This window comes from Syngnathus leptorhynchus, chromosome 7 (assembly GCF_054491065.1).
Source record: "Syngnathus leptorhynchus isolate UIUO chromosome 7, UIUO_Slep, whole genome shotgun sequence".
Taxonomy (NCBI): Eukaryota; Metazoa; Chordata; class Actinopteri; order Syngnathiformes; family Syngnathidae; genus Syngnathus; species Syngnathus leptorhynchus.
This window is the reverse complement of record NC_141201.1, coordinates 13,106,719-13,132,374: the sequence shown is the minus strand read 5'-3', so window position 1 is coordinate 13,132,374 and position 25,656 is coordinate 13,106,719. Positions and strand designations below refer to the sequence as shown.

At 42.0% G+C, this 25,656-nt stretch overlaps 1 protein-coding gene across 1 annotated transcript; it reads right to left on the bottom strand.

Moving 5' to 3' along the window:
- Positions 1-2,250: 2,250 nt before the first annotated feature.
- LOC147054822 (unconventional myosin-XVIIIa-like) lies at positions 2,251-23,107 on the bottom strand. The gene is made up of 3 exons (XM_085915556.1): positions 22,942-23,107; positions 14,302-15,383; positions 2,251-5,289 (listed from the first exon to the last, which is right to left on the bottom strand). Exons 2-3 carry the CDS (start codon positions 15,298-15,300, stop codon positions 5,242-5,244), a joined length of 1,047 nt encoding a protein of 348 aa, XP_085771682.1. The 5' UTR covers positions 15,301-15,383; positions 22,942-23,107; the 3' UTR covers positions 2,251-5,241.
- Positions 23,108-25,656: the final 2,549 nt, after the last annotated feature.

Genomic DNA, 25,656 nt, shown 5'->3' with positions numbered 1-25,656 from the left:
TCTGGCATTAGACCATAACATGAACAGAGAAAATATGTTATTGCATTCATAGGCACTTGTCTTCGTACATCTACTGCCCTTTCAAGCAGGGAATGAAAAACATGTTTATTGAGATAATAGTTAATTTGATGAATAAATCTTTTCAACATTTCGTTTTCCTATGGCCTTTGCTTACTTCCATATTCATACTATTTCGAACTGTGTTCATTTTTGGAGGAAAACCATCCAAGCCCAAGTATAATTTGCAAAACACACTAGATATCTCCCAATATTTTGTTATTTTACATTGATATTGTAAAGAAAACCAAAACCAGATGGATGAATAAATAAGCTGAAGGAACAATTAAAAATACCAACGTGTGTTTTGAAAATTGTGTGGGGGGCTTTCTTGTTTTTCAAAAATATTTAAATATAACTGAATTACGTATGCTATGCCGCTGGCGAAATGCATGTGGAAAAATGTTTATGGGCCACCGAAATCAAGGTTGATCTTATTGGCTATGAATCCAAAAGGTATGTTTGGAACAAACACAACAGTGCTCGTCACTGCAAGAAGACCATACCCACTGGAGGGGGGGTAGTGGCAGCATGCTTTTGAGGCCATTTTCCTTCAACTGGGCCGTTAGTCAAGGTGGAAGTTGTTATGAACGGTTCTAAATACCCGTTAGCTTTAGTTAAAAACCTTAAGGCTTCTGCCCGAAAGCAAAAACATGTCTGGAAAATACCGTATTTTTCAGACTATAAATTGCTTTTTTTTTTTTCATAGTTTGGGTGGGGGGGCAACTAATAGCGGCCGCGATTGTGTGTGATGTGAGTCACCCCGCTCACTCTTTGTTTGTACTTCTGCCCTCTAGGAAGAGATACAGATGCCTGCGCTCCCGCACCACCAGACTCAGAGACAGCTTCGTGCTCCAAGCTGTCCGGATCCTGAATTCACTCCCCCCTCCACCCTCTGCTACATGACGTCCTGTTCTTTTGCGCTATGATCTGGCTGTCTGCTATTAGCGTGCTTGCTCCGTTTTGCTGCTCTTATTTGTCTATTTGTCTATTTATTTATTTATTTATTTATTTATTTGGGTTATTTGCTTATTACTTATTCGTTGCTCTTGTCTGTTCGTTTTTACTCTTTGTGCTATTTGATGTGAGTGTTGTGTACTGTGTCTAGTCACCGTGGGACGGTGGGAAACGTAATTTTGATCTCTTTGTGTGCCTTGACATGTGAAGAAATTGACAATAAAGCGGACTTTGACTTACAGTTATTTAATATATAGTTTATTTAGAGGAGCAACATCTATGTTGTTAGACTTCAATAGTTTCCGATTGTCTAGCAAGGCCATGAAGGCAGCGGGGGGGGGGCGGGATGCACGAGAAGAGCGATCCAGCGCGCATGCGTGTGTTGGCTCATATGTTGAGCTCTTGATTTGTGAAATAAAGAGCCGGTTACCAAACTCACGTCTTGCCTGGTACTTTGGTAAAGCTACAATATAGTTATATACGAGATCTGTGGAATAATTGGGACCGCAACTGACGACGAGGCTGATGACGAGGCTGACGACGAGGCTGACGACGAGGCTGACGACGAGGCTGACGTCAGCGGCGCACGTAGGTCCAGAATTGACAGCTGTTGGGTTTTTTTTGGTCACAGAGAATGAATATTCCGATGGATTTAATGATTTGGAGTGACACGGATGGTTCGTTAAAAATCTTGTTTATATTAAATTTATTTGATATATCTAGTCTGACGTCAGTGGCGCACGTAGTCTTTCCAGCATCAACAGCTGTGTGTGTGCGTGTGTGTGTGTGTGTGTGTGTGTGTGTGTGTGCTTTTAAAAAAAAAAAAAAAAACATTTTAAGCGACATAAGACAAAGATTCCGATGGATTTAAAGATTTGGAGTGACACGGATGGTTCGATAAAATTGTTGTTTATATGATTGTTATTTCATACACAGTTTCTATATTGTTCTATGGGCCTGTGGAAAAATTTCAACTGCAATCCGCCGCTGACATCAAACTTGTAAAGGAGGACGCAGATGGTTTCATTATTTATGTTATAGTGATTTGAACAACTGTTAATGTTACATCAGGCCCGTTCTCAGCTCCTCGTTTGTGTTTATGTCATGTTAGCATACCGTATCCTTAGCCTGTTGTAGCTGGTTCGTGTCTGTTTATGGTGTCGGATTTTGTCAAATAAATTTCCCCCAAAATGCGACTTAAACTCCAGAGCAACTTATATAGGTTTTTCTCCTCTATATTGTGCATTTTAGGGCTGATGCGACTGAAACATATGGTACTAGAACGGCCGAACTTTATTAGAAGTAATTTATTATAAAGACTTCCATTAAACACAATTGGTTGATCGATAATCGCAAATTACCGTAATTTTCGGACTATAAGTCACTCCGGAGTACAAGTCGCACCAGCCATAAAATGCACAATAAAGTGGAAAAAAAACATATATAAGTTGCACCGGAGTATAAGTCGCACTTTTGGGGCAAATTTATTTGTCAAAATCCAACACCAAAAACAGACATGAACCAGCAACAACAGGCTAAACGATACGGTATGCTAATGTGACATATACACAAACGAGGAGCTGAGAACGGGCCTGACGTAACATTCAGAGTTATTCAAGTATGTATTACATAAATAACACGTTTATCAAACCATCTGTGTCACTCCAATTCATTAAATCCATCGATCTTGCTTTATGTAAACAATGCCGCGTATGATCAAATTCCTCGTTCTTTATGTCAACAACGCCGCGCTATACAATAACTATATTGTAGCGTTAACAAAGTACCAGGAAAGACGTGGGTTTAGTAAACGGCTCTTTATTTAACAAAACAAGAGTTCAACGAGCCAACAACTACTGAACTTCCAGCCACGGAGGTGGAAGAGAGCTCCATAAAATATGACCGGGCTTGCGTAAAAGCCAGGTCCGAGCCCCATCCACCGTCTCCAGACAGCCACCCGGCCGAGCGCCGGCCCCCGACTTTCATCCACAGAGGTGAAAGAGAGCTCCCGTCGAGAAGGACCGGGGGGGCGTAAAAGCCATAATAGTTTTTCAAACCTTCTGCGTCACTCCAAATAATCAAATCTTTCAAACTCTTTGTCCTCTGTGTCACTTACAAAGCCGCTAATGACGCCGGTAGTACGTGGGGCCCTTTCGTCATCTTCGTCATGCCGTGATCAAATCCTTTGCCCTTTATGTAAACAACCGCCGCGCGGCACGGGTGACGTCACTTGCAGTTCAAATGACCGTAATCCATTGCTACATCGCGGTTCGTTTATCGCGGTTTCAGTACATCGCAGATTTTTTAATTTTGAAAATTTGTGGAAAAAAATCACATATACCGTAATTTTCGGACTATAAGTCGCGGTTTGTGTCATAGTTTGGGTGGGGGGGGGCGACTTATACTCAGGAGCGACTTATATGTAATTTTTTCTGTACATGTATCTGTGATACATTTTCTGTATTTTTACTTTTTCTTGTATTTCTTTTAAAATGTTCGAAATAAATCAACAAATAAAAAAAATAAACAAAGTTGTTTTATTCATCTAAAGAAACACGACGTTACAGAGAGATGACAAAAAAAACTAGATATGTACATCAGCTTAACTATGATAATTTGTTAATATAGCCATAGCGTTTGAACACTTAAACAGAGACATAGACACACAGCAGTTCAGTCTAACTGCATAGCCTGTCAGTATGCTGACATTGTGATTACGCAATCCTCAGAGGAGGCAAGGCAGGAAGTTGGCTCTTCCGAGCAACTTGTCTTCGGTTTTAACATAACGATAAAAATTCTGCGATTATGTTCAAAATGATACAAAACTACTGAAATTAAAAGTAAAATGACTTTATAATAAAAACAGTTGAATCTGTTTTTCCCCCTTTTCATGATGGCACAGGAGGCACGGCCTCCCTTGCCTCCTCTGACTGCACATACCTGGGTCGAATGGTTGGTCAACAAGACCCTGTTCGACCAAATTCGTATCGGTCGAGCAATCGCTGATGTCAGTTTCACGGAAAGTAAATGACTTCGGATGAAACCGTTATTACAAGTACGGCAGGGAATGAACAGGCTGTAAAATTGATTATAAATTAAAATTGGCTGGCAATCAGTTCAGGATGGACCTCGTACTGCCCAAAGACTGCTGGGACAGGCTCCAGCACACCCTCGACCGTCGTGAGGATAACTCAGGAATGGGCAAACTACGGCCCGCGGGCCAAATCCGGCCCACGGGGCCATTTAATCCGGTCCGCCAAACCCGAATAAATTGTATTATTCACCTTTTTTTGGGGTCATTTTCCCCAGTAGATGGGGAAGCGCCCGCCCGCGCATTTACTCCCGGAAGCTGTGTCAAAAAGCTCAGTGCACACTCACAAGTGCGTGTACGTACTAAGTAGTACGGACCTGGCGCACTCCGCGCTCTATTTCTATCAGTGCCAAATTTCCAGTGTGGGTTGTAACATCAGCATTCTCGTAATTCACGCACTGAGCTTTCAGATTCAGTTTTACGCTAATGCCACCCACAAACCTTCCCCTGAAATCCTTCCATTAAAATTAGTGGCCCGAGGAAAAGAAAGATGGACACTGAGGGCCGAATGTTAAAAAAGAGTGGACAATTTGGCTCGACCTACGTGTGTGAGCAGACGTTCAGCCACATGAATGTCAACAAAGCATGTCACAGATCTAGGTTAACGGACCGACACCTCGGCTTTATCCTAAGAATTACCACAACAGATTTTACTCCAGACCATGATGCACTAGCAAAAAAGGGACACCAACAATACTATTGAGACTTCACTAGTTACTTTATTTAGATGCATTCGTTCACTGATTCTTCAAGATGTGTTTGGTCAGAATGTTTGCCGTTTAATGTGATTTCACCTCATTAGATAACCATATTTCATAAATCGGACCTGCAGGCGGTGAAGTGATGGAAACTATTATTCATAATAACAGTGTCGTATTTAATGAGAATCACTGATAGTACCGTATTTTCACATTCAAAAGGCGCACTGTAATAAAAGGGCAGTCTCAGTTGTGTGCCATGACTGTTTAAACAACACATAGGGCGCAACGGCTCATAGGGCGCGGGTTTTATATATACAATCCACGCCCACACATACCCCTTTAACGTTCTCATGCGCTCTCAACTACGCGCGCCTTACAACACACACACACACACACGGTGTCAGCCGACATGTTAGCTTTACTTGTTTTACATGTTTACTTTGAATGGCCGGTCCAGCGGTTGGAGTTCCTTTGTCGTGCCTCCTGGAATGACAGCAAGCTCGGCGTTTATTGCTTCAATTGTTTATTCACATCGACTATGACAATAGCACACACACACACAGATACACACACACGGGGCGCACTGCAAATCCACGCCCACACTTCCCCTGTAAACGTTCTCATGGCACACACACACACACAAGCATACAAGTGTGCGTATTTAAACACGAAGCAGGAGAAAAACTGAGTTTGGTATTCACATTTTTATTACCGGTAATGGTCATCAATTAAACCCATCAATTTCCTCGTCCTCTGTTTCTGAATTGAACAGCAACGCCAACAGACATGCCAGGTTCACTTTCTTCACTGTCAGAGTCACGTGGTGGCTCTTCGGATATGATGCCGGCTTTTATGAAAGCTCGAACAACAGTGCCAGCAGACATGTTAGCATGTTAGCAAGCTCAGCGTTCATTTGCTTCACTTGTTTTTTTAACATCGGCTGTAAGATGGGCACGCATAGTCACAGATCAACAGCGATGCTGATTCGTGGAAAAAAAAACACCTGGTCTCCTTACATGTTTGTGTGTATATGTATAGATAATGATGAGACAGAGGACGACAGCGAGTGCTCAAGTGTGTGACTGTATTGAACCAACGCCCGTGCGTCATGACGTAACACAACACAGCAGTGCCGCTGGGGCATATCATTGTATGTGGGGGTGGGGTTCCACTCCCTCTAAGATCTCCCCTTTTATAGATGGTATCTTATACATTGCTTCAAGCTCCCGAAAAAAATATAAGAAACAAAACTGTGGTGCAAACCAAATTAAAATTCATTAATACTGCAAATCTACGCCCACAATTCTCCCTCTAACGTTCTCATGGCGCTCTTTAATACGTCCGCCTTACAACACACACAGGGATCACTGCATGATGGGGCGCGCCGCACATTTTGAAAAAAATCTAAGACTTTTATCCACGCCTAATAAACGTGATAATACGGTAGTTTTTTTGGTGAAATATATTTCTAATGCTGTTAATAAATGCATTTGTTTTCAAAAAGCTTTTTTTGAATATTCATGCTTTATTACCAACTAAAAGTAAAAACCTTTTATGCAATGACCTTTACATGTCATTTCTTTTACTTCACACAAACACTACATCCATCTGCTCCTGGTTCGGGCCCCGAACTAGAACATGACGTAATTGACCCCCCCACTTCACGTTATAAAACGTCACAATTTTTAACTTGGAAACTAACAGAAGGGACCACTACTTTGGCAAGCCTACCCAACATTTGGATGGCAGTCATGATTAAAATTGTTACCCAACCATTCTGTGAAGGACAGATTACACCCTGCTGGTTTAGGACTGATATGCGCTCCAAGCCTGTAAGCACCAGTGGAATACAGAAATGATGCCAACCAACGCGGTTAAATATACGCTTGTAATCGACCTGTGTATGTACACTGTTTATTATAAAGTCCCAATAAAATATATGGGGCAAAATGTCTGAAATGTACATTGAGGTTTATTCCCCCCCCCCCCCCTTTTTCCCAATAAAGTGAAATAATTTAAGACAGAAAACAGCTACAGTACATGTTCACTGTGGGGTGAATAAACACTCCGCAAAAGCTGTCCCATTCCTTGAGCCTGTGGTTAAATTGTTTTATATTAATAACAAACAATGGAATTTTCTAGTGTCTGAGCCAAAGTTAGAGGCAGTACATAGGATTGCCAATGACAGGACATGAGGAGATGTTTTACATTATTTGAAGTGCCTTTAATATGATTAAATTACGTTGCACTTAGCAGAAAACTGCCTTTTTTTTTCCCAAAAAAGTTCAGGTACACACACTTTTGATCTCGAGAAGTATCCATGAATATTCAAAGTTTTCTCTCTGTAAGCCCTTAGCTTAGCCCAGACACAAATTTGTCTTCCTCTAATACAGAATACCAGAGGGAAAGGGTCAGGAAGTGGCCTATTTGTTCCAAAGCAGATTCCATAAATACCAGACTGAAAGAGAGGGCCCTGCTTCCCGTTGTTTGAAGTGAAACTGTTAGGACAAGATTGCTTCTTCTAAAATAAAGGTCTAAAACAGTGATCCCTCAATATTTTTCCCACAGACTGGTTTCAACATGCTGGAGGCTGGGAGGGTTGTGGTGATGTAGCTAACAGTGTTCCCTTAGGGCTGAAAGTAGTTGAGAAAAAAATTATATTGCGATTTTTCGATGGATATTGGGACTTCAATTCGATTTGTGATTTTCTTGAAATCAGGTTTCGATGCACTATTCACATTGTACAGTAACATTAATTGGAAACATGACAGAAAATGACATCACACTATTAATTGTATTCATTGAATTTTTTGGTCCTGACAGAAATAATATATGAAAAAATCCTAATAGGAGTACAGTAACCCTTTGCTGCATCGTGGTTTGTTTATTGCGGTTTCACTACATCGCAGATTTTTTTTCCAAATTAAAAAAATATTAAATTCAAAATAAAACTTCTTATTTGGGGAATTATGGCACAAATGTTGCCCACACGGCAGCAGAAGGCAGGGTGTGCCCACACAATTGCAGTGCGTACACTTTTATTTAAAAAAAAATGTATAATGATAAGAGTTCTAAAAATATATTTACAGTGTTGTACCTTGTTATAGAAAATGTGTTATAATAATAAAAGAGTTCTAAAAACATATTTACAGTATGTACACTTGTACCTTGTTATAAAAAAATGTTATAATAATAAAAGCTGTTCTAAAAACATATTTACAGTATGTGATAAAAATTCTCCATGTTATGCTTTGAGTTGAGGTAGGGTGCTTTATATTTATTTATTCTGTTTCACGTTCGTGTACAGTGGTGTTACAGTGGTACAGCGGTCATTGACGGTAAGTGGGTCTCCTAACAAGAGAAATGAACGATCACATGTGTCTAACATTTAGGACAATGTAGTATTGCTCCAAATGTTGGTTTACATTCCTTTAGAGGTCCTTTTTCGTGTGTTAGCACAATCCATCTCGAATTAGCATCTTTCCGCTAACTCGTTAGCCTGTCCAGTACTTCTTGTTAACATGTTACACTTTATATTCTATACATGCTCTCCCTGGGTCAGGTCATCAGCCGACATGGCATCTTTTTTCACTGCTAAGCCAATGACACCCAGTTATACCTCCGGACTGACCCCAATCCACGCTCCACTCTGGTCCCCTCATCATCACCCACACAGGCCCTTACCAACTGCATGGAGGAGATTAGGGCATGGATGAGTTACAACTTCCTTCAACTGAACAGTTGCAAAACCGAAGCCATAAAAATTGGCACCCCTCACCAGATCCAGTCATCACCCATAACCACCATTTCCTTCTTTGGTCAAGATATCCCCCTCTCCACCTTTGTTACCAACCTCGGGGTGAAGTTCGACCCACAACTTACCTTTACCAACCACATTAAACATCTGTACAAAACCTGCTTTTTCCATATCAAAAACATTTCTCAACTCCGCCCGTTCCTCACCTTTTCCGATGCAGAAAAGCTCGTCCATGCCCTAATCTTCTCCAGGCTGGACTACTGTAACAGCCTGTTCATCGGTATCCCCAACAAACACCTCCAGAAACACCAATTCATTCAGAACTGTGCCGCCCAAACTCCGATGAAAACCCGCAAACATGACCCTATCACCCCTATTCGTCAGCACCAACACTGGCTTCCCATAACATCAAGAATTCATTCCAAGATTACCCTCATTACCCACCTCTGCATCTACAGCAACGGCCCTCAATACCTCAAAGACCTCCTTACCCCTCACTCATCTATCCGCAAAAAAAAAAAAGGGGGCTTAAAACTTTTCTGTTTAGAAAGGCTTTCCCCGGCTCCTCATAGGTGTGTTTTATTGCCTCTGTGCTTTTATCCTTTTATTCTGGTTTCTTGTGTGTTTTTATTTCTAGTCTTGTTTCTGTAGCACTTTGAGATTCTTTTATGAAAAGCACTTTACAAATAAAATGTATTATTATTACTATTATTATTATTACACGCACACACGTATATATTTATACTTTCAATATTTATAAAATAAATTCTGTATGTTATTTATACTATTAATGTATTATTTGCATGTTTGAAACAATTATTTAATGTTCTAATAATAAAATGTGCACTTAAATGGTTTCATATACATTAATAGACACACAAAAAATGTACAGATGAGCGGGTGACCCTACTTCACGGGTTTCACTTATCGCCGGTGGGTTTTGGAACCAATTATCCGCAATAAACGAGGGATTACTGTATTCTTGATTGGGCTATTTGAATGCGGAAAGGCATGCTGGGTAATCGGGAGAGCCGGAATTTTACCCGGAGGGCTGTCCCACTGTGTGGGGGTAGGGCCAGCCCGTCATTTATAGGCTACAATTTAATTAAGATGTATAAATTGTTTTAATTCAAGAAAATCCACCATATTATGTCTTCGAACCCCCCCTTTTGCATTGCAGTTTTCTTTCCCATGTGTAAAGTTGGGAGATACCATTACATGGTCGTGCACCAAACAGTACTAGCTTGTTTTCAATAAAAACATGAACACCCTTTTGTGTTTGTCAATTTCCATCTTTAGAAGCTACATTCATTTCCTTTTGTAAGTTCTCACTCGCGTTGTGCACAAGGTGTGTTCAATGACCACTCACAGTCGGAAAACTCAATAATTTCACCGAAAAGTAATTACAAGGACGTGAGCACATTGCAAGGAGTTCATGAAAGCATACAATAATTTATTAGTCTGACTTTTTGTTTGTCTTCTCGGGGGTATTCTTTAGCAAGTGTAGAATATTAAAAGAGGTTCCACAACCCCCCCCCCCCAAGCATTTTCTGTTATATAGGTTTGAAAAAGCACAAATAAGTGTTGTTTTGGTTATCTGTATGTTTTACACAGAGCTATAGGTGTGAATTTTGGGGTCTTTATTTGCTTTTACATTGATTCCTATGGAAAATGTTGATGTCATGTTGATGAAAATGCTTGCTTCTACAAACCCGATTGCGGAACCAATTAAGTTCGTAAGTAGAGGTACCACAGTACAGTGTTTTTGTTTAAGAAGGATACCTTTCAAGTCCAATCAGATTGAATGAGGTTTTTTTTTTAAGTGAAAGTAAACACGGAATGTCATTATTTCAAGAGACATTCCATCAGGTTTTTTGGGGGATATCCTGTCGACACTAACCATTGTTAAAGGCATGGTTGTATATCCTGTCTGGTTTTGTTGAAATATTGATTTAATCCTTGTGAGATCCTGTTTTAAACCGGGGTCACCAATTCAGCTCCCCAAGGGCTTCTACCCACAATGTTTTAGATGTATCCCTCCTGATCATTTCAATCAGGTGTGTTATTGGAGGGACACATCTAAAGCATTGTTGATAGGTGCCTTGGAGGACCAGAGTTGGTGAACTCTGTTTTAAAAAAAAAATGCTGAGTATTTAGAAGGATAGGAAGATTAGGATAGACCCTTGATTTAACTTCTTGTTACACGGCCATTGATGTTTGTTTCTTTGTTTGTTGCTGCTGAATTTCTTTACTGTTTCTCGTGTGTGTGTGTGTGTGTGTGTGTGTGTGTGTGTGTGTGTGTGTGTGTGTGTGTGTGTGTGTGTGTGTGTGTGTGTGTGTGTGTGTGTGTGTGTGTGTGTGTGTGTGTGTGTGTGTGTGTGTGTGTGTGTGTGTGTGTGTGTGTGTGTGTGCCTGCATGCCTGCCTGCCTGCGTGTGTCTGTTTATGCACTGGGAACTGAGAACGCACGTTGTCCTGGGGTATGTCAAGTCTGGCTTTTATGGCTCTCATTTACCAGTGTTAAAGTTATTAAAGTTTTATTTATTAATCAATCTTTGACATCTTTCTTTGCAAATATCTCATAATATTATGCCGAAACCTGCAGCTAATAATAATATTGGCAAAGCATAGCTATTGCGCCGTTTACTCAAGTGCACTTTGTCGTCTGGAAATTATGGTAATCAAATGCAAATTGACATTTCAATGTACAGTAATCCCTCGTTTATCGCGGATAATTGGTTCCAAAAACCACCCGCGATAAGTGAAATCCGCAAAGTACCGTCACCAACAAGAAGTACTGGGCAGGCTAACGAGTTAGCGGAAAGATGCTAATTCGCGATCGTGCTAACACGCGAAAACGAACTTCTAAAGGAATGTGAACGAACATTTGGAGCAATACTACATTGTCCTAAAGGTTAGACACGTTTCCTCAATTTAGAAGTTTTATTTTGACTTTTCAATGTTTTTTTTAATTTGGGGGAAAAAATCCGCGATGTAGTAAACCCGCGTTAAACGAAACGCAAAGTAGCGAGGGGTCACTGTAGTTGACTGCTGTAATCTGCACTTTAGTTTGTGTGATTTTTGACTGATTTACAGCACAGTATACACTTGTCAACATCATGTTAACATCACACTTGTTGCAGAATTTTACTGTCCAGGTGAATATGCGATGCATTTGCTTCTTAACAGTTACCAGAGAATGATAAAAGTGGGACAGTCAGCCAAAAGTTAAAGGATGGTGTGATATTCAGAAAACTTGCTGAGGAACAACCTATCTGTACGGAAACAGTTACCATGTTGCAGGCATTTTTAAAAAACTTTTCTTTATAGTTAGAATGAGCATAATGCAGAAGCATGTATAAAAAAATAATTAGGGGAGTCTTTAGCTTTATAGTCATCACACAACTCTAATACAATTAGATAAAAACAATGTATCCTAGTCATGCGCAATTTCTCAAAAAAGGATCTGTTTCAGACAAACCATGCAAACGAATGCCGCTCCCACCACAATTAATGAAAGGGTTTGTTTCTAGCTCTAGCCTTCCTGTTTGGAGGGCGCATGTTCTCCCTATGCTGGTGTGAATTTCCTCCGGGTTGCTCTGGTTTGCTCCCGCATTCTAAAAACATGTTTTTTTTGGAGGCCTACTGACCTCCTGAGGTAGTACAATGTAGTCCTATAGTAACTTCCCTGGCTTTGTTCAAATAAGTTGGAGTCTGTTCGAACTACTCCCCTCCGGACGGTGTTACAGAGCCCTGTACGTCAAAACCAGCAGACACAAAGACAGCTTCTTCCCCCAGGCTGTCGCTCTGATGAACTCACACCATTCTTAGAGTCTCAGAGACATTGTTGTGCAATAACATCCTGCTCTCAACGCTTTATTATGAATTGTCTATATTATGTGTACTAAGTGTCCACTCTGCATCCATTGCAGCCTGGTCATCCTGGAAGAGGGATTATCCTATCTTGTGGTCTCTTCTCAAGGTTTCTCATTTTCCCTAGTAGGAGTTTTGAGTTTTTCTTTGCGCTCCTGGGAGTTTTAGATCAGGGGATGTTTGAGAATATTTGTCAATTATCGCACATCTTGAGAGTTGTTCGTCACCTAAATGTGTACAGAGGCTGATATGTACCGAAGTCAAATTACTTGTTTGGCATGCTCAAACATGGCCAATAAAATTCTTGAATCTTGAATAGGTGCTCTCCTGTATTTGGTGTTTTCATCAGTGGTGGTAGTAGCAGGCCTTCTGCTACAGTGAAACCTGTACTTACGAACATCTATACTTTCGAGATACAATATAGAGCCTCAAGATTTATTTGCCTCCACTTACAATTTGACTTTCGATCCTGTGAGCGCCTGGTCACGTTGTGACGCGTGTGTTCGTGCCTCTCCTCTAACCACTTCCTGTGATTGTCTTGGCACACGTTAGCATAGCAGTGACAAATTCATCCGTAGTTCAGCCATAGTTTTTTTAGTCAAACATCTGCTAAGAAAGCTAGTACAAAAAGCAGCGATCGTAGTCAGAAGCGGGTGTTGCGAACTTAGAAATTAGGCACGATACATGATTCTCCCCCGCCCCGTCTCTCAAGCACCTACTCCTTCAGTTGGTCGTCATTTCTTTCAAGGTAAAGCACTTAAAAATTAATTTTTTAAAAATGATTAAAAAAAATACAAAATTGGCATTCGTTCTGATGGGAAAAATTGCTTCTACTTACATTACAGACTTTTCTACCTACGAACGCAATCATGGAAGAAAATTAAGTTTGTAAGTAGTGGTTTCACTGTACAGTGGAGCCTCGGTTTTCGAACGTCCCGGTTCTCGAACAATTCGGTATACGAACAAAAAATTCGAGATTTATTTGATTAAGCTCCGTACGCACTGAGGTCCACGTAAATTTTGGAAAGTACATCATGACTTTAAAAATATTTTCTAAATTTCAGCGGCCGCTCTGTCACAATAATGCGACCAGGGCAGTGCAGTTGCGTGGTCGGCGACGCGCTACGGTTGCGCGTTCGCCAGTGCGCTACAGTTGCGCGATCGGACAAAAATGCGCAAATGGAAAAAATGACGTATTTTTTTGCTTGGAACGGATTACATTTTTTTTCCATTATTTGTAATGGGAAAACACGATTCGGAATTAGAATGATTCACTTCTCGAACAGCCTTCTGGAACAGATTGTGTTCGAAAACCGAGCCTCCACTGTACTTGGTTTGTCAAGAACAGATGCCGTTTCGAGAAACTTGCCATGGATGGTGTATATTGTATTGTACTTGGAAGGATGACCATAAAGCTTCAAAAACAGACACTGAACTTCGAGGATCGAAAATACTTAATTTAGCAACGGTGTTCCAATGTCAATTGGCTAGAAAATGATATGCTGATATGATATGCTTCGTGATATGATATGCTTAGTTAGCCTGGCAAACTCTAATGGCCACAGGTCTGTCCAAATTATGCCTGAAACGAAATACTTAAGTATATATTGACTTTGAGGACACAATATTTGTCCCGTGACAACATAATGGCCCATCTGCACCTAGGACACCAGGGGGAAAATGCAGAGACTCCAGCTGTATATGGGGACTCAACAGGACTTTACTTATGAAAAGATTGGGTAAAAATGTCGATATGCACACAAAGCTGATGCCGCAAGAAGTATATTATTAGGCAAACGTGAAAGCAGCACAGAGGGCATAATAGGTTATAGTTATGCAAAATTAACAGTAAAGTTCACGTCTAACCTGACTCCGAAGTTCCTCTGTGTTCCTTAGCCAAGAGCGGCTCAGCTCACTCAGCTCCAGGATTGGCTGCACTTTCAGTCGCACGGTGTCACCAGACTGGCGGATCATCTCAACGATTTCATCCCGGCTCTTGTTCTCTACATTGCGGCCATTTATCTCCACCAGTCTGTCTCCTGGCACCAGACCAAGCGCCAGATCCTTTGTGCCTGCACCAGGCTCAGCAAAGTGAACTACCCGCCTGTAGACTCCGCCGTCCGGGCTGCGGTCCAGCATGGTAGTACGACGCAAAGAAAATCCAAAATCACCTGTGTTGCGACGCTGGAGTATCAGCTCACGTGTCTCAGGTGGTGTTGGGGCAACAACAGCTGGTAGATATAACTGAGCAGGGAATGTCTTGTCAACGACTTCTGGAATGGAAAACTGTCTGTCAATGGGTTTTGCAGTATGTTGGTTGAGGCTATGTTTGCGCAACATGTTGAAGACTTTGCTCTCCACTTGTGGAGAATCAGAGTCCTGGCCTGAAGGTGTGGAACATTCTGAAGGGCTCTCTTCCTTGCTTCTTTGGGAAAAGGAAAACCGCTTTATCATTTGTCCCATCTGTGAGGAGTTCTGTTTGGCCAGTGAGCCAAAGTGAGCTACGCGATGTCGTACAGAATTGCGATGATCCTGACCTCCGCCCTCACCCTTCAGGTCATCAGTGGAGCTAGCAGCGCTCAGCTGCTCATCCAGAACCATACTGCTTCTGTTGCTCAGGCCGTCTGATTCAATGTCAGTCAGAGTGAGTTCTGAGCCGCTCGCCACTTTTATAGGAATTGGGTTGGAGATCTCCACCTTGTGCTTGGACTCACGCTTTGTTTCTCTTTTCAAGTTGAAGAAACCTCGCCGCATGCTCATCTCCTCCAAGCTTCGCAGGTCTGCCGCAGACATTCTCTCCTTTTTGTCTTTCTTTTCCTTCCTTCCCGATTCCCTCTCCTTCTCCTTTTTCATCAGATTGAACATGTTGATGTTTCCTGCCAATATGGTTTTGTTCTTTTTCGGAGGAAGAATCCACTAATATACTTTTATCCAGCCAGGACAAGTGCCTGAAAATAAATGGAGACAAAGACAACTTGTAAATATTGTCAATGCTAATGCTAAATGGCTTTGCAATCACTGAAGATCCATATTCCCTTTTTTTGGGTGTCGGTTTTTGGCTCAGTTCAGTATCAAAGTCAAAGTCTGCTTTATTGTCAAATTCTTCACATGTCAAGACACACAAAGAGATCGAAATTGCGTTTCCTACTATCCCACGGTGACAAGACATATTACACATATATATATATATATACAGACAAACACACACACACACACACACACACACACACACACACACACACACACACACACACTACGGGGGTCGCGGGCGTGCTGGAGCCTATCCCAGCCGTCATCAGGCAGTAGGCGGGGGACACCCTGAACCGGTTGCCAGCCGATTACAGGGCACACAGAGACGAACAACCATCCGCACTCGCACTCATGCCTAGGAACAATTTCGAGTCTTCAATCGGCCTACCAAGCATGTTTTTGGGATGTGGGAGGAAACCGGAGTGCCCGGAGAAAACCTACACGGACTCGCGGAGAACACGCAAACTCTACACAGGGAGGGCCAGAGATGGAATTATATTATATTGGTCCACGGACAAACAAAACATTCAAGTAAACAATACAAAAAGTAAAAACAAGAAGGCACATACAATGAATAAATAAGAGCAATGAATGAATGAATAATAAATAAATAAATAAGAGCAGCATGGTTGAAATGGAGCAATTGTGCATACAGCAGACAGTCAGAACATAGCGTAAAATTAATACATTCTTATATACATATACATTCAGGTTCAAAGTCACAAGAATGAGGCAGTTTGACAATTGATTGACGTCATTGTGACAGTCTTGAGGAGGGAGGGACGGATGGACGGAGTGCTTCATTAAAGGCCATGTGAAACAATTGCGTGTGGTGTGCAGGTTAGCACATCCACCTCACAGTTAGGAGGGTGCGGGTTCGATTCCACCTTTGGGCCTCCTGGTGTGGAGATTGCATGTTCTCCCTGTGACCGCGTGGGTTTTCTTGGGGCACTCCTGTTTCCTCCCACAGTCCAAAAAAAAGCTCGGTAGGCCAATTGAGCACTCCAACTTGCCCGTAGATGGGAGTGAGAGTGCGGATGGTTGTTCGTCTCTGTGTGCCCTGCAATTGGCTGGCAACCAATTCAGAGTGTCCCCCGCCTACTGCCCGATGGACTGCTGGGACAGAGCCTACTCCAGCACGCCTGCGACCCTGTGGGGACAAGCGGTATCGAAAACCATCCGTACTCACACCTACAGGCAATTTGGAGTGTTCAATTGGCCTACCATACATGTTTTTGGAATGTGGGAAGAAACCGGAGTACCCGGAGAAAACCCACGCAGACACAGGGAGAACATGCAAACTCAAAACAGGGCCAGAGGTGGAATTGAACCTGCAACCTTTGAACCGTGAGGTGGATGTGCTAACCAGTGCTCATCATGCCACCCATACAAAGACATACTGACAAATATTACCGTAATTTTCAGATTAAGTCGCGGGTTTTTTCATAGTTTGGGTGGGGGGTGCGACCTACTCAGGAGCGACTTATATGTGATTTTTTTCACAAATTTTAAAAATTCAAAAATCCGCAATGTAGTGAAATCGCGATAAACGAACCGCGATGTAGCAAGGGATTACTGTCATTTGAACTGCAAGTGACGTCACTGGCACCGCACGGCGGGTTGTTTACATAAAGGACAAAGGATTCGGTCACGGGATGATGAAGATGACGAAGGGCCCCACGTTTGAAGGATTTAATGATTTGGAGTGACACAAGGTTTGAAAAACTTATTTATGTTATAGTTATTTGATATATTTTATTTTGTGTAGCAACTTGTATATGTTTTTATCATTACAGTTCAGTAGTTGTTGGCTTGTTGAACTCTTCTTTTGTTAAATGAAGAGGCGTTTACCAAACCCACGTCTTTCCTGGTACTTTTTTAACGCTACAATATAGTTGTATACTAGGTATGTGCGGCACGCGCAGAGCGTTGTTGACATAAAGGAAGAGGAATTTGATCGATGGATTTAATGATTAGGAGTGACAGATGGTTTGATAATATTGTTATTTGAAATATACTTTATACGTCGTTATATGGGTCTGTGGAATAATTAGAAATGCAACTTACGAGTCCGACGTACGCGAAAACCATCCGCATACGCGGCGCATACGCGGCGCATACGCGGCGCATACGCGGCGCATACGCGGCGCATACGCGGCGCATACGCGGCGCATACGCGGCGCATACGCGGCGCATACGCGGCGCATACGCGGCGCATACGCGGCGCATACGCGGCGCATACGCGGCGCATACGCGGCGCATACGCGGCGCATACGCGGCGCATACGCGGCGCATACGCGGCGCATACGCGGCGCATACGCGGCGCATACGCGGCGCATACGCGGCGCATACGCGGCGCATACGCGGCGCATACGCGGCGCATACGCGGCGCATACGCGGCGCATACGCGGCGCATACGCGGCGCATACGCGGCGCATACGCGGCGCATACGCGGCGCATACGCGGCGCATACGCTCAGCTTCAGTGTGACTACGATAGGAGACAAGGAAACTGTTTACTGTGCCTTACAATGTTGACAGCGGACAGTATGAAGCCAAATAAATTAAGGCAGCACTTTAAGTCATTGCACTCCAATCACACTGATAAGATGCTTGAGGTTTTTCATCGAAAACAGGCTGAATATTGCCAACAATCATCCCACTTTGTGAATGCTACTTCAGTCAGTCAGCAAGCACTGTTAGCATCATATAAAGTAGCGTACAAAATTGCTTAGTGCAAAAAAAAACAAAAACACACCATTGCAGAAGAACTGGTACTACTTGCAGCCGTGGATATGGTCTCCGTCACGCTGCCTTATTTTGATTAAAAAAGAAACAGCACAAATTGTTTTATTCATTTTTGTTTTCTAGGTTAAAATGTTTTATATATTCTGCTCCTGAGTTAATGTTGCTGATTACTTTGAATTGAATATTATCTATTGCTGTTATTTAATTTAATATTATGTACCGTAATTTTCGGACTATAAGTCGCTCCGGAGTATAAGTTGCACCAGCCATAAAATGCACAATAAAGTGAAAAAAAACATATACAAGTCGCACCAGAGTATAAGTCGCACTTTTGGGGCAAATTTATTTGTCAGAATCCAACACCAAGAACAGGCATGAACCAGCAACAACAGGCTAAACGATACGGTATGCTAACGTGACATATACACAAAAACGAAAAGCTGGGAGTGGGCCTGACGTAACATTCAGTTATTCAAATAAGTATTACATAAATAACACGTTTATCAAACCATCTGTGTCACTCCAATTCATTAAATCCATCGATCGTCCTTTATGTAAACAATGGCGCGTATGCGTGGCATATGCGCCGCTGACGTCGGACTCGTTGTAAGTTGCATTTCTAATTATTCCACAGACCCATATAATGATATATAAAGTATATTTCAAATAACTATCATATAACAACAATATTATCAAACCCTCTGTGTCATTCCTAATTATTAAATCCACCCATCAAATTCCTCATCCTTTATGTCAACAACGCCGCGTGCGCGCCGCACAGATCTAGTATATAACTATATTGTAGCGTTAAAGTACCAGGAAAGACGTGAGTTTGGTAAACGGCTCTTTATTTAACAAAACAAGAGTTCAACGAGCCAACAACTACTGAACTGTAACGATAAAAACATATTCAAGTTGCTACACGAAATAAAATATAAAATAACTATAACATAAATACGTTTTTCAAACTTTGTGTCACTCCAAATCATTAAATCCTTCAAACGTGGGGCCCTTCGTCATCTTCGTCATCCCGTGAACGCATCCTTTGTCCTTATGTAAACAACCGCCGTACTGCTGACGTCACTTGCAGTTCAAATGACAGTAATCCCTTGCTACATCGCGGTTCGTTTATCACGGTTTCACTACATCGCGGATTTTTGAATTTTGAAAATTTGTGAAAAAAATCACATATAAGTCGTTCCTGAGTATAAATCGCCCCCCCCCCCCCCCCCCCCCCCAAACTATGAAAAAAAACGCGATTTATAGTCCGAAAATTACGGTACTTTTTTGGTGTTCCAAATAGCTTACTATTAGTTGAATCTCACTATGCATCGTGGACAACTATAGATTCTGGGTCAGTTATTGCGCAGTGTTACAAAATAGTGACAAAATGTCTTGAGCAACATATGGTGTAGATAAAGTGCTACATAAAAGTTTTTAAATTACACAGAAAATCGTTGTTTCACTAGCTTGTGCCATTTTATATTTGACAGTGCACCATTAATTTTCCTTTGCTCAAAGGAAATGATTGGTACCAGTGCTCTGAATTATGTTGTTGCTGTGACTTTCGGTCCGTCCCATCAAGGACCACCACAACTAGTAATTTGCATGAATTCTTTGGCACAGTTTTTAAGTCGGATGCCCTTCCCATTTTTTGTGGGTTTTAGCGGTACTGGTCATGAACTGAATTTACAGAGTCTGTATTAAAGGCAGCAGCATATACCATTACACCACCAGTATCTATCATGATTCAGATCTACCTGTTTAAAAAATATATATATAAAAAATCCTTTCCTCCTAATCATGTTTGGATGTCAAACCAAAATATTTCCAGTCTATAGCAAGAAAAAAAACATAAGGCTCACTCTCCCTGTACTTTCAGTGCGTCCTAGTTTAAACTGCACTTGATTACGTAGATTGCTGCTGATTGCTACATACATTTATATATATCCATCCATCCATCATCTGTACTGCTTGTCTCCACGGGGGCCGCGGGTGTGCTGGAGCGTATCCCAGCTGTTAGATTAGGATACAATAGCGACCAAACTGGGAGTGGCCACAGTAAACTGATTTCAGCATCTATCCTAAAAACTTGATTCTAAATTTGTAAAAACCTCATTAAGGATGTGGCGACGTCAAATCTACCTCATCAATGAGCAATTGGCAGTAGTTTGTGTCAGCCATACACATTGGCACAGCCAGTTACAAACCTTAAATCTACACATTATCACGCAGTGCCTGCTAATAAGCAACTAAAACCTGATTAAGCGAATAGCTACGGTGTTGTGGATAGGGATCCATATAAAAGTCCACAAATCCATTTGCATCACTTTTACAATTTAAGTCACACCACATGAAACGACGTACAGATATCATATAGTCATTTAAAGTATTTCTATGTTTCGGCGAATCCGATCCCTCTTGCCCTGAAAAAAACTAAGAATACTAGTTAAATGCTGACCCACCATATTGGAGGAAATGTGGTAAAAGAAACAGCATAAATAAATAAGTGAATGTGTTAAAAAGTTGTAAAAGTATTGTTTTCATCCAGTTACACTGTAGATATTTATGTAAATCTGCCTCTATTGCAGCATAAATCGTAATCTTTTTAACGGACAAAATTTCAAAACCGAATCAGGAAGTCATCACAGACATCCTTAATTAAAGCAGACAACCAACATGTTGTAAAGCCTAGTAAATGCCCTTGGGAAAGCCTTTCCATGACCAAACCACATTCTTGTCTCTACTTGTAGTCTCGCCATAGAAGAAAAAGAAAATCCGGTTGAGATTGTTCTTCCAGATACACAACCATCCTGTCACATACCAACCATTCGTGACAGACACACACACACACGCAGAAACAAACAACAATCCCAGAGTTCAGCGGATGTACTTTACAAATATTCATAATGAGAAGTACACAGCATTTGTATTCCTTATGTTTGATTAATCCCTGTTGTTAACCGATGCTTATCATTGCATTATTTTCTAGTGCTTTAATGTTTATGTTGTAGTGGGGGTGGGTCAGGAGTATTTTTTTTCAATTCTCTTGAATCTTTTACCCCACCCAGGCCAACAATGCATAACACAATTAGGCAAGAGTCTCTCTTTAATAAACTCGACATTAACCCAGTGTTACATGTCAACTTGCTCCCATGTTATCTTGCTCTCCGTCTCGAGTTACGACTGTTATGGTAAACCAATCGGACTTTGTGTTTCCCGACTGGAGGGTGAGCGGTGGGATATACAAAAGTAAAATTCACTTTAATTGACTTTACAGGTGTTTGTCTCTAATTATTCATCACATTTTAACGGTCCTTACACTACTATTTCAAAATCCATGCATTGACATCATCCCTGACATGGTGGTGCAAACAAACTTGAACATTGCGTGTATTCAGATACCTCTAAGGACTTTTGAATGTCAACATTGTGCAAAGAGCTCTGATGTCAAACATAACAGAACAATAATTCATCCTTGGCTGGGGGGGCTTGTGCAAGTGTACCACCTTTTCAGCAGTAAACCTTTGTTCACTCTCCGCACGTCGCATGACAGACAACCATTTGTAAAATTTTGTTCTCTCCACACTCCCATTAATACGCAAAGCCGATCAATATAACACCGCTGCTTTAGTACTTGGACCTAATCCTTATGTGTCTAGAAAGTTGATCATGTCATAAATGCATGATGCCCTGCTGCGAGGTTGACGTTAAGTTTTGGAACGGGACCATGTCAAGTTGGTGCGGAGGAGCCAGTTAACATGGTCGGGTGTACACAAGGCATCAGACCGCCTACCCTCGCCGGGTAATTTAGTTTTGCCTATATCGAAAATTATCTAAGGCGTTTGCTGTGTGTCACGGTAGCACGACGGTTACGGCGATGCTCAGTACGCTGTACTTTATTTCTTTGCGTCACGGGTCAAATCTCGCTTATGACTTTTCTATTTTATATATTTTGTTAGTGTTTGCTATGTGTTGCAGTCAGTCGGAAATGCAAACGAGACGTTTCGTTCAGCGCTTTTATTGAGAATTTGAACAGTTTTGCAGTCAGGCAAGTTCCAAGTCGCTTGTGACGAATCTCCAGTCGCGAAAAACAAAATCGCTTTACCATAACAGTCGTAACTCGAGACAGGGAGCAAGATAACATGGGAGCAAGTTGACATGTAACACCGGCGGGCGCCTGCTGTTCGTTAAGCTCACGCCTATTTAGCTACTTAGTGAGCTGCAGGCAAAAGGATGCCAACACCTGGTACGCACTAGTAAACAAAATGACATAGTTGATTTTATTCTTTTTTTTTTTTTTAAGGACCACTGTGTGCAATGTGCATGCAACCTATGGGACACAAAGAATGACAGCGCAAAAGGTGTAGCTTTTCGGCTATGTTAGCTAGCCGAGCTACTGTAGGTAGGCACTATTGATGAAGCACAATAATGTTAAACAAAACCCATTTCATTGCAGACCAACAAGATCCACAAGCAAAGTCAGTATCTTAGTGACAACTTTGTTCAACTTTCAATGAATATATAGGATAGGCTCCCAGCGCAATTCAGTAAAGTCAGTCTTAGTTTCTGTCCTCATTTTTTGTGTAAAAAAAAACAACAACCTGGACCGCATTGAATTGTTAACATAATCCAGTCCGCCCGCCCAATACCCTTACTCTACACTGCTTCCTACCGAAATGCCTGCTCCCTACGCACAATTCGTACATATCAAAGGCAAAATACTCACTGTTGTCTTCAGCAAACTGAGGAGCACTCGTAACCCGTTCAAGGGTGCAGCTCTGAAGGCAGCCTGGCTTGTAGCTAACTGCTTACCATCGGTGGTTGTTCCCATTGCACCAGTCTGAGCGGCCAAGGGTGACCCCTGCTGGACAACACTAGTACACTGCACTGGACAACTGTTTCCCAACAAACATGTATACTGAACTGACATTCTCTGTAATCAAAAGTGCCAGACCCCACAACAACAACGAATATCCCAATGAGTCAGTACTGTAGCGGTATTGTGTTGAGATATGCAGGGCAATGCCGTTTAGATCAATTTCACTTCACATTTGCATTTCTGCCCAGACTAAATCACAATAGTCACATTCTATGAAGGAGCTTCCCCGGCTCTCGTCTGTCACAAGGGTAATGTAATATGACTCTCAACCTTTGTGAAGGACAAAAAACTGTTGCTAAGGGATGTCATAACAATGTATCTCATATCACGAGCAAACAACCTGCTGTTTGGCAAACCACATAGAAATAATCATTTGATGAGAGCATATGGTGGGTAGAGATTCTATTTTTTAAAAATCAATATGTAAGGAATATATTTTACTCAGCCATAACTTATAGAAAATATGTTTGGGCAAAGAAATTTGAGAATCAAACATTAATGTGACATTTAGACGTCAATAAGTTGTTAAATACTTCCCATCTAGTAATAGTCTACTACAGGGGTCGGGAACCCAAAATTTTCAAAGAGCCATATTGGCCCAAATAAAATAAAAACCATACCTGTCTGGAGCCGCAAAAATCTAAAAGCATTTTATAAGGCAACGTAGACTGTCAATACATAAGCTGTATGCCTACTAATAAAATAATTAAAAAAATAAATAATTGTGGTATCAATTCGATCAATTCTTCTTGCGGCCCATTAGAGTTCACGTACCTGCATAGCAGAGCTGTCTGTTCGATATCAGAATTGATGTCCTTGATCTGGTGATCGGTGATATTGTCGGTGAGGCATGTCTTTAGTTTTCTGAATGATTTCGGTTTTGTTTTTGAAGTCCAAAAATAGGCACTCTGATATTTTAATGACTGAATCCTTCATCTACTCGCCATCGGTGAAGGGTTTTCCGCGCTTTATTATTCAAGATTCAAGAAGAATTTATTCGCCATGTTTGAGCGTGCCAAACAAGGAATTTGACTTCGTAACATCACGGTCTCTGTTCAACATTTAGGTGACTAACAACACTCAGGACATGTGAAAATGACAAATGACAATATTCTCAGCCATCCCCCGATCTTAAACTCCCATGAGGACAAGGAATAACTCAATCTCCGACTAGGGGAAGTAAGAAACCTTGAGAAGAGACCACAGATGGGAGGGTCCTACTTCCAGGATGACCAGGCTGCAATGGATGCAGAGAAGACACATAGTGCAAACAGTGTAGACAATCCCAAAAGGTGTGGAGAGCGGGATGTTATCGCACAGCAATGACTCTGAGACTCTAAGAGTGGTGTGAGTTCATCAGAGCGACAGCCTGGGGGGAAGAAGCTGTCTCTGTGTCTGCTGGTTTTGGCGTACAGAGCTCTATAACGCCGTCCGGAGGGGAGTACTTCAAACAGACTGTAACTTGGGTGAGAAGGGTCTGTAGAGATGTTGCTTGCGCGTTTCCTGGTCCTGGACAGGTACAAGTCTTGGATAGATGGGAGGTTGATTCCAATTATCTTTTCTGCAGTTCTGATTGACAGTTGCAGTCTGTGCTTGTCTTGTTTGGAGGCCGATCCAAACCAGACAGTGATGGAGGTGCAGAGGACAGACTGGATGATGGCAGTGTAGAAGGTCTTCAGCAGCTCCTGCGGCAGGTTGAACTTCTTGAGCAGTCTCAGGAAGTACAGCCTCTGCTGGGCCTTCTTCCGGACAGAGTCTATGTGGCTGGTCCATTTCAGGTCCCGTGAGATTGTGGTACCCAGGAACTTGAAGGTGTCTGAGGAGAGTATGGTATTACTGCGGATAGTGAGGGGTGAAAGAGGTGAAGGATCTCGCCTGGAATCCACTGTCATCTCCACGGTCTTGAGCGGGTTCAGCTCCAGGTGATTTTGGCTGCACCAGTGGACCAGCCGCTCCTGTAGGCCTCCTCCTTGGCTTTGCGCTAGCCTCCTGAGGTTCGGTGTAAACCAAGGTTTGTCGTTGTTGTACGTGCAGATGGTCTTAGTCTGCACACACAGATCCTCACAAAAACAGATGTATGATGTAACAGTGTCAGTGAGTTCATGCAGGTCTGAAGTTGCTGCTTCGAAGACTCCCCAATTTGTGCAGTCAAAGCAGGCTTGGAGGTCCTGCCTTGACTCCACTGTCCACTTCCTTACAGTCCTCATTACAGGCTTAGAAGTTTTAAGTTTCTGCCTGTAGGCCGGGACCAGATGAACTAGACAGTGGTCCGAGAGTCCTAAAGCTGCACGAGCCACAGACTGCTATGCATCCTTAATTACGGTGAGGACACTGGGGAGTTCGTGTGCGAGGTTCGCCCTGTTGAGATCACCCAAAACAATGATTAGTGAATTTGGTAGAAGTTTCCCCATGTCTGTTATCTCCCGGGCTGCAACAAAACTTGCAGCAGTAGTAGAGTTTGGAGATGCAAACCACTTCTTGGAAATGTTTTTTCGGTCCTCAACGTTCTCCACCAGCACTGCAATTACACGTTTCCTCTCAGTTGCAACTGGGTGATCGGCA

What these genes read in the sequence shown, in the direction of transcription:
- LOC147054822 (XM_085915556.1), bottom strand. Translation starts at nt 15,300, where the DNA reads ATGTTCAATCTGATGAAAAAGGAGAAGGAGAGGGAATCGGGAAGGAAG. An exon ending in CAGAGGAACTTCGGAGTCAG is followed by an intron (nt 5,290 to 14,301) that starts GTTAGACGTGAA and finishes CTGTCATTCCAG; the next exon opens with GAGGCACGACAAAGGAACTC.